Here is a 7,499-nt window from a genome sequence, read left to right as displayed (position 1 = left end):
ACTTATTTTACTCAGCATAATGTCCTCTAAGTTCATCCATATTATGCAGTGTTTTGCAGACTCTACATTATTCTTAAGTGCTGCATAGCATTCCATTATGTGTATGTACCATGGTTTGGTCATCACTCATCTGCTATAAATCTTAGAGATGAGTCCTTTGCCAGATATGTAATTTTTCATTTATTTTGTCATTTTGTTCTTGTATTGTCTTTTGAAATTGTTCTAGGGTTTTCTCTGTGTTTTCCTTGATCTGTCTCTAAATTCGTTGAAGATACCTAAATTATAATTCTTTTGAGTTCCTTATCAAGGAGTTTCAATACTGCATCTTCTTCACAGATGTGTTTTGGGTCCGTATATTGATTCCTTGTTTCTCCTGCTTTATTTTGCTTCTTTGTGTGGACTGTGATGCTCTGTTGTCTCTGAGGCATTGTGACATTTTTATGTTTATATTTAATTGGTGATTGCATGTTGGAGTGACTTGCCCATGATTTTCGTTTTCTTTGTATATTATCTATGCAAGCAGGGTACTGTGCTGTGTTCCTCTATTTGCTAGAAGGCAGCACTTATATACTCACCATCTATCTACTTTCCTGTTGTCAGCCTCTTGTATGTCCCTGCCGCCCTTGGCAAACAAAGCCTATTCCTGGGTCCCTGGAATCTGAATGAGGATGCTCGATTTTCATTTTCTTTGTTTTGTTTGTATGTTATCTATGCAAGCAGGGTACTGTGCTCCTCTATTCGCTAGTTAACAGCACTTGTACACTCACCACCTATCTCCTTTCCTGTTGTCAGCCTCTCGTATATCCCTGCCGACCTTGGCAAACAGAGCCCATTCTTAGGTTCCTGGAATCTGAATGAGAATGCTATCATTTTAAAATTCAAAATGGTTGCCACTTGTAAACATTCAAAATGGCTGCACTGTCGGTCACTTTAAATATCCAAAATGGCTGCCATGTGTAAACAATCAAAATGGCTGCACCCTCTGGACAGCGGAAAGTCAACAGTTCAGGTTGCCTCCCTCCTTGCTGTTTCCCTTCCTAGTCATAGGCCACCAGCACAGTTGTCCCTGCAGCCCTTGGTGACTAGGGTTGCTCTTTAGGTAAATTCTCAGGTCCCAACACCACTTGGAAATATTCAGGCTGTTGGTCCCATCAGATTAGCTGATGGTCTTCAGCTCCAACCATCTCTGTACTCAGTTTTTGTTCAGGTTTTTCTACTAGTTGGTGCCTAATCCACTTCTGCATAGTTCTTTTCAAAGCTCAGGGCTCCAGGATTGCCTTCTGTATCTCTATCAATTGTTTTTTCTTTTCTTTATTGAAGAAGGTCTGTGTCGCTTGTCTGCCTATTCCACCATCTTATCGGATGGATGATATTCTTGATGTCATCCCACAGTTCTTCTGGTTTTTGGTCTTTGGTGTTCAATGCACCAAATCTATTCTTTAGATGGTCTCTAAATTCAGGAGGGATATATTCAAGATCATATTTTGGCTCTCGTGGACTTTTTTTAATTGCCTTTAACTTCAGGTTGAACTTACATATGAGCGGTTGATGGTCTGTTTCACAGTCAGCTCCTGGTCTGGTTTTGGCTGAAGATACTGAGTTTTCCATTGTCTCTTGTCACAGATTTAGTCAATCTGATTCCTGTGTATTCCATCTTGTGAAGCCCATGTGTACAGCTGCCATTTGTGTTGTTGAAAATATGTATTTGAATGAACAAGTTGTTGGTCTTACAAAATTCTATCATGCGATTTCTAGCATCATTTGTGTGACCAAGGCCAACTTTTCCAACTACTGGTGATTCTTCTTTGTTTCCAACTTTTGCATTCCAGTCACCAGTGATAAATAACACATCTTGATTGCATATTCGGTCAACTTCAGACTGCAGAAGCTGCAGAAGGGGTGACCCTGATAGGATTTTTAAATACTGGTGGTGTAACTTCCAGTATCATAACAACATGCAAGCCATCACAGTGTGACAAATTGACAGACAAGTAGTGAGGATAATGCACAGGCAGTGCTTTTCTTGTTCACAGGATTTTGTTTTCCCTTTCTTCCTCACTGACCTGTGATCCCTGTAGGTACGTTGTTGCTGTCCTTGAGGGCTTCCTTGGGGAAGCTTGCACTTCAGTTTCCACCTCCAGAGGACGCAATGGGAACAGGTCTTGGTAATCTTTAAACCTGCCAATGAAGACCAAGAATATTAAAGAGTGTAAAAGGTTAGCACGTGAAAGATACCAGTCAGAGCAAAGCTGTGTCAGCTTGGAGGAAGTAGAAATGTAAAAAAGGAGCCCTGTTGGCACAATGGTTAAGCACTTAGCTACTAACTGTAAGGTTGGTGGTTCGAACTCACCAGAGTCAGCAGGTAAAAGTTATGGAGTCTGCTTCCACAAAGATTAAAAAAACCAAACCCATTGCCACTGAGTTAATTCCAACCCTAGTGACCTTATAGGATAGATTAGAATTGCCACACAGAGTTTCCAGGCCTGTAATCTTGATGGAAGCAGACTGCCACATCTTCCTCCCACAGAGCAGCTGGTGCATTTGAACTTCCCCGAACTTTCAGTTAGCTGAGTGTTTAACCACTGCACCACCAGGGCTCCTTGTAAAGATTTCAGCCTTGGGAATGATATGGGGGGCAGTTCCTCTGTCATAGAGGGTCGCTATAAGTTGGAACAACTCAACAACAATGGATTAGAAATGTGAAGAGTAGTGAGATAAAAAAATACTCTTCTTACCCTTTCAGTCCTTTGCCTATGTCAGCCTATCCTTCCTGATGAATACTGTGTTTTTCCTTTTTACGGCAAATCAACAGAAATATGTGTGTACATGTGTGGGTAGGTAGAGGTTTCAATGTAAGTTTGGTTTTGTCTTTTGCTAGGAGGCTCTGACACTGGACTCTGATACTTCTTGATCAATGTGGTTTTCAGAAGCCAGTGAGCAGCTGCAGAAAGAGGCAGGGTCATCACTGAGTATACTCACCACTTTTCTTCCAGAGATTTCATGACATAGCCCTGGACCGTTAACAATGTGGTTGTGCTGACTTGACGCATGTGAGAGATTTCTTTGATGATAGGAGCATTGCACTGCAGCAATTCTTCTAAAAAATTGCAAGAGAGAAAAAGAAAATCATCCTCTTGCCTACCATTTCTGAGGTAGCTAGGGTTTCATCTTAGAACCTCACTGTCTCAGTGAATCTCAGTGAACACCCCCACCCCACCGTAACAACAATTTGAAAATCTCAAAAAGCACATTTGGAAAGTTAGGTGCAAGTGTATTTGTAAAACAAATATTTGTTTACATCCCTGTGTCCCCTTAAGCACAACCAATGAATGCTTAAGTGGAAAGATATTTTTAAAGGACTCTTTTCTGTAGCTTGTTTGATATTTTCTTTTTAGTGGGTGGTAGGAAATAAAGAGCAAGCAGAAGAGTGAAAGAAAAGTTAAGTTGCTGGAGCAGGTGGAGAATTGAAGATTACAAATCAATTCAGTAAGAGCAGCATGATTCTCCAAGCGTTCAGAGGTAGCTGTGGGAAATAATAAGACTTGAAAACTTAGCAGGAATTGGATCTGATACTTCTCTTTCTCTTGTATCTTATTCAAAATTATGTACAAGACTCAACATCCTGGGCTCAACGAGTCAATATTTTTTACAAATCAAGATATGCCAATTTTACCTCTTTTTTCTATTTTCATAAAATTTATAATGTTATCTTGGTTTACCACAGCAAAAAAATACAAATTAATAAACACACAAAAACTATTCTCCCTTCCCATCTATTCCAAACTGGAGGTTGAAGTCTCCTTGCTGTTGCCATAGATTTAGTTACTTCTGGGGTGGTATCACACTCCCCCGTTTTTTCTCTCTAGAATTATTTGCAAGATAAATGTAAATGGGCCAAATTTACCCTCCCACCCTAGGCAACTAGAAAACAAGACAACATTTATGAAACAAAGATTTTCAAGCAGACAGATCTCCTTCTCAGTGCAACTCTATTCACAACCCATGCATGGTGCGTACTCGAACTTTGCCTTTGTATCTAACTGCAGCCTAGTTGATTTGAGGGTCAAAATACTTGAGTTTGAATTTAAATCCCACCAATTGGACAAGTTATTTCCCTTCTCTGTGTGTCGTCTTTCTTATTGGTAAAATGAACCTATCTATCCCTACATTCCAATGTTATTTTAAGGATTAAATATAGTCTAAAGAGAATAATTGTACATATAAAATGGTTGAATTTTTTTTAGATGTATTTCACCACAGTAAAATTTTTGCAAATATTTAAATGATAAGACACATGTACAGGTGTCTTGCCCTTGGCTTCTTTTACTAGTGTTATTAGTTTGGATTTATTGTTGTTTTTCTCTTCCTTCACTGTTCTGTTTAATCTTTGTTTCTCAATTCTATCCCACATGGCTGTGCACTGTTCTGCTTACTCACAGTGCTCACATAAAACAGGCTCTTTCTTAAACTGTTCTCCTAAGGCCCTGAGGAAAGAAGGCAATGGCGAAGGGGGTGCATACCAGCAGAGACTCTGCCATGGAAAAAAGTCCGGATTACATTTTCAAGGAGAGACTTGTAAAGCTTTTCATTGGTCTCAACACTGATCTTCTGGATGGCTAACAAGAATTGCAATGGGCTGTCAGCCTTCCGTTCTCTGAGGAACTCCTTGAAGTAGTCCAAGTGGTGTGTATTTAGGAGGACTTCTGTCAAATTTCTGGCAAACAAAAAACATCATTTGTGGAGAGAGAAGGATGGTGACCCTGGATTCTGTAGTGATTAGGAAATGAAGAAGGGCATCTCCCAAACCACAGGGTCAATAGTCATGGGTGAAGGGCATAGTGATGAGTAAGTTAAATTGCCTGTTTCCTTAGAGATAAACTTGAACCTTTATATGCCCTTCCTAAACTTGGTTTAATCATTTGACAGCATCAGTGGAAAACAGTGTGGGGATATGTTTTAAAAAGGATAATTTTTTCTTTTTCTTTCAGGGAAACGCTCTTTCTTACATTATGGATATAAAACAACCCCTCATTGGTAGCCATTTCTGTGAGGCCAAACATGGCTGATATGAGAGTGATTGACCAATATTTCCAAATTTCCACTACTATATTCTTCTTTCATGGCTCCTTAAATATGTTATTGTTGTTAGATGTGTAGAGTCAATTTTTGACTCATTAGCAACCCCACATGACAGAGTGGAACTGCCCCACAGGCTTTTCTAGGCCGTGCTCTTTATAGGAGCAGATCATCAGATCTCACATAGCCTCTGGGTGAGTTCAAACTGCCAACCTTTCATTAACAGTTGAGGTTAACCATTGTGCCACCAGGGCTCCTTTCCTTAAATATAGGTGCTCCTAAAGTTGCAGCCTCCATCCTGTCTCTTTTTGCCTATGGTTTTTCTTTGGGTAACCTCTGCCTCCTCTGTGATTCCAATTTTCATTGATATGAGGAAGGCTGGTGAAACTCTATCTAGTTCTGAATCTCTCCCCTGAGCTCCATTTCCAAGTTTCAACTCCTTTTTTAGGTCATCAGGAGCTCAGGTGGTGTAGTGGTTAAGGCATTTGGTTGCTAACCAAAAGGTCGGTGATTCAAACCCACCAGCTACTCCACAGAAGACAGATGGAGCAGTCTGCTTCTGTAAAGAGTTATATCCTTGGAAACCTAATGGGGGTCACTATGAGTAGGAATGGGAGCTCTGGTAGCGTAGTGCCTAAGGCAGTTGACTGCTAACCAGAAGGCTGACGCTTCAAACCCACCAGCCACACCTTGGATGGAAGATGGGGCAATCTACTTCCACAGTGATACTGCCTTGGAAACCCAAGGAGTGGTTGCTATGAGTCGGATCCAACTCAATGGCAGTGAGTCTGGTTTTTGATTTATGAGTTGGAATTGATTTGATGGTAGTGAGTTTGGTTTGGGGATCTTTAGGTCATAGTTATTATTTACATCTCTCCACCCATTCTTACAATTGACCGACTTGTTCTTTCTCATTTATTTACCTATTTCAGAGAATGGTGTTACCATCAGTTTAATTTCCTGACATGAAAACCAGAATATTTAATTTTTCCTTTTCCAGTTACTACCAACTCACATATCTAAGTGTCATTAAGTTCAATTGATTCTATCTTTTCAATTTTTGAAAAAAATCACTTTATTGAGGTATAATAAATTCACTTGTTTTAAGTGTACACTTGATGAGCTTAAGTTAATTTATCAAATTGTACAACTATCACCATATCCTAGTTTTAGCACATTTTCATCAACCTAATGAGAGACTTTTTGCCTATTTACAGTTAATCCCTGTTCTCAACCCCAGCCTCAGACACCTAATAATCAATTTTCTGTTTCCATAGATTTGCCTTTTCTAGATACTTCATATAAATGGATTTGTAAAATATGTAGTTTCTTCTGTCTGATTTTTTTTGTTTGTTTTTACTTAGCAGAATGTTTTTGCAGTTCATACCTGTTTACCATTTATCAGTTTTTTCTTTTTATTGCTGAAATATTTCATTGTATGGACATAATACATTTTGTTTATCCACTTACCATCTGAGTTGTTTTCCATTTTTTTTTCAATTATGAATAATGCTACTGTAAACATTTGCATGCAAGTCTTTGTGCGAATACAAGTTTCCATTACTCTTGGGTAGATTCTTAGAGGTGGAATTGAGGTTTTCTGTGGCAAATTTATGTTTACCTTTTTTTAAAAAAAGAAACTTCCAAATTGTTTTACAAAGTGACTACATTATTTTACATTCCCACCAGCTATGTATGAGGTTTCTCCACATTCTCAGTGACATTCGTCATTGTTGGTCTTTTTTTATTGTAGACATTTGGTAGGTGTGAAGAGGTATCTCATTGTGGTTTTAATTTACATTTCCCTAATGACTAATGATATTGAGTATTTTTTCATATGAATAATAGCCATGTGTATATCTTATTTGGTAAAATGTCTATTCAAATCATTTGTCCATTTCTAAATTAAGCTATTAATATTTATTATTGAGCTTTAAGAGTTCTTTATATATTCTGGATACAAATACTTTTAGATATTTTAAAGTATCTTCCCCCAGTCTATATTAGCTAAGAAATCTTTGCCTAACCTAAGGTCACAAATATTTTTTTCCTATATTTTTATCCAAAACTTACATCAGTTCAGCTCTTTAGGTTTTTAATCCATTTTGAGTTAATTTTTGTGTTTGATGTGTGTTAAGCCAGAGTAAACTCAAGCCACCAACATTTCAGTTGGCAGCTTCCTCCAGGTGTCAGGCCCCGATGAGACAGCCTGATAAGACAACCGAGGTGGCCGAACCTGCCGAGGCTGGAAAGCCCCATGTGATGATAAACTTCCTCCTGTGAAGCCCCCTCATGCTAATTAGGTGCAGACCCATGCCAACAACATTGGACCACACCATTTCCTTAGTGTCCCCACTTAGGTCCTCTACAAGACTATAAACCCTACCCTCCCCAGCCAGGCGTAGCAACTTCTTTTTTTTTTT

General features: G+C 38.9%; 1 protein-coding gene across 1 annotated transcript in view; it reads right to left on the bottom strand.

Annotated features, from left to right (window-relative positions):
• RGSL1 (regulator of G protein signaling like 1) overlaps positions 1-7,499 on the bottom strand; it is a 136,697-nt gene that overhangs the window by 42,015 nt on the left and 87,183 nt on the right. The window contains exons 12-14 of the mRNA XM_042780519.1: positions 4,521-4,714; positions 2,980-3,097; positions 2,064-2,178 (exon numbers count right to left, since the gene is read on the bottom strand). Coding sequence (XP_042636453.1) covers positions 2,064-2,178; positions 2,980-3,097; positions 4,521-4,714 — 427 coding nt within the window. The remainder of the gene's footprint in view (positions 1-2,063; positions 2,179-2,979; positions 3,098-4,520; positions 4,715-7,499) is intronic.

The sequence above is a fragment of the Orycteropus afer genome, unplaced genomic scaffold (genome assembly GCF_000298275.1).
Source record: "Orycteropus afer afer isolate SDZICR_OR568_19922 unplaced genomic scaffold, OryAfe1.0 scaffold00043, whole genome shotgun sequence".
Classification (NCBI taxonomy): Eukaryota; Metazoa; Chordata; class Mammalia; order Tubulidentata; family Orycteropodidae; genus Orycteropus; species Orycteropus afer.
This window is presented reverse-complemented; position numbering and strand designations above follow the sequence as displayed.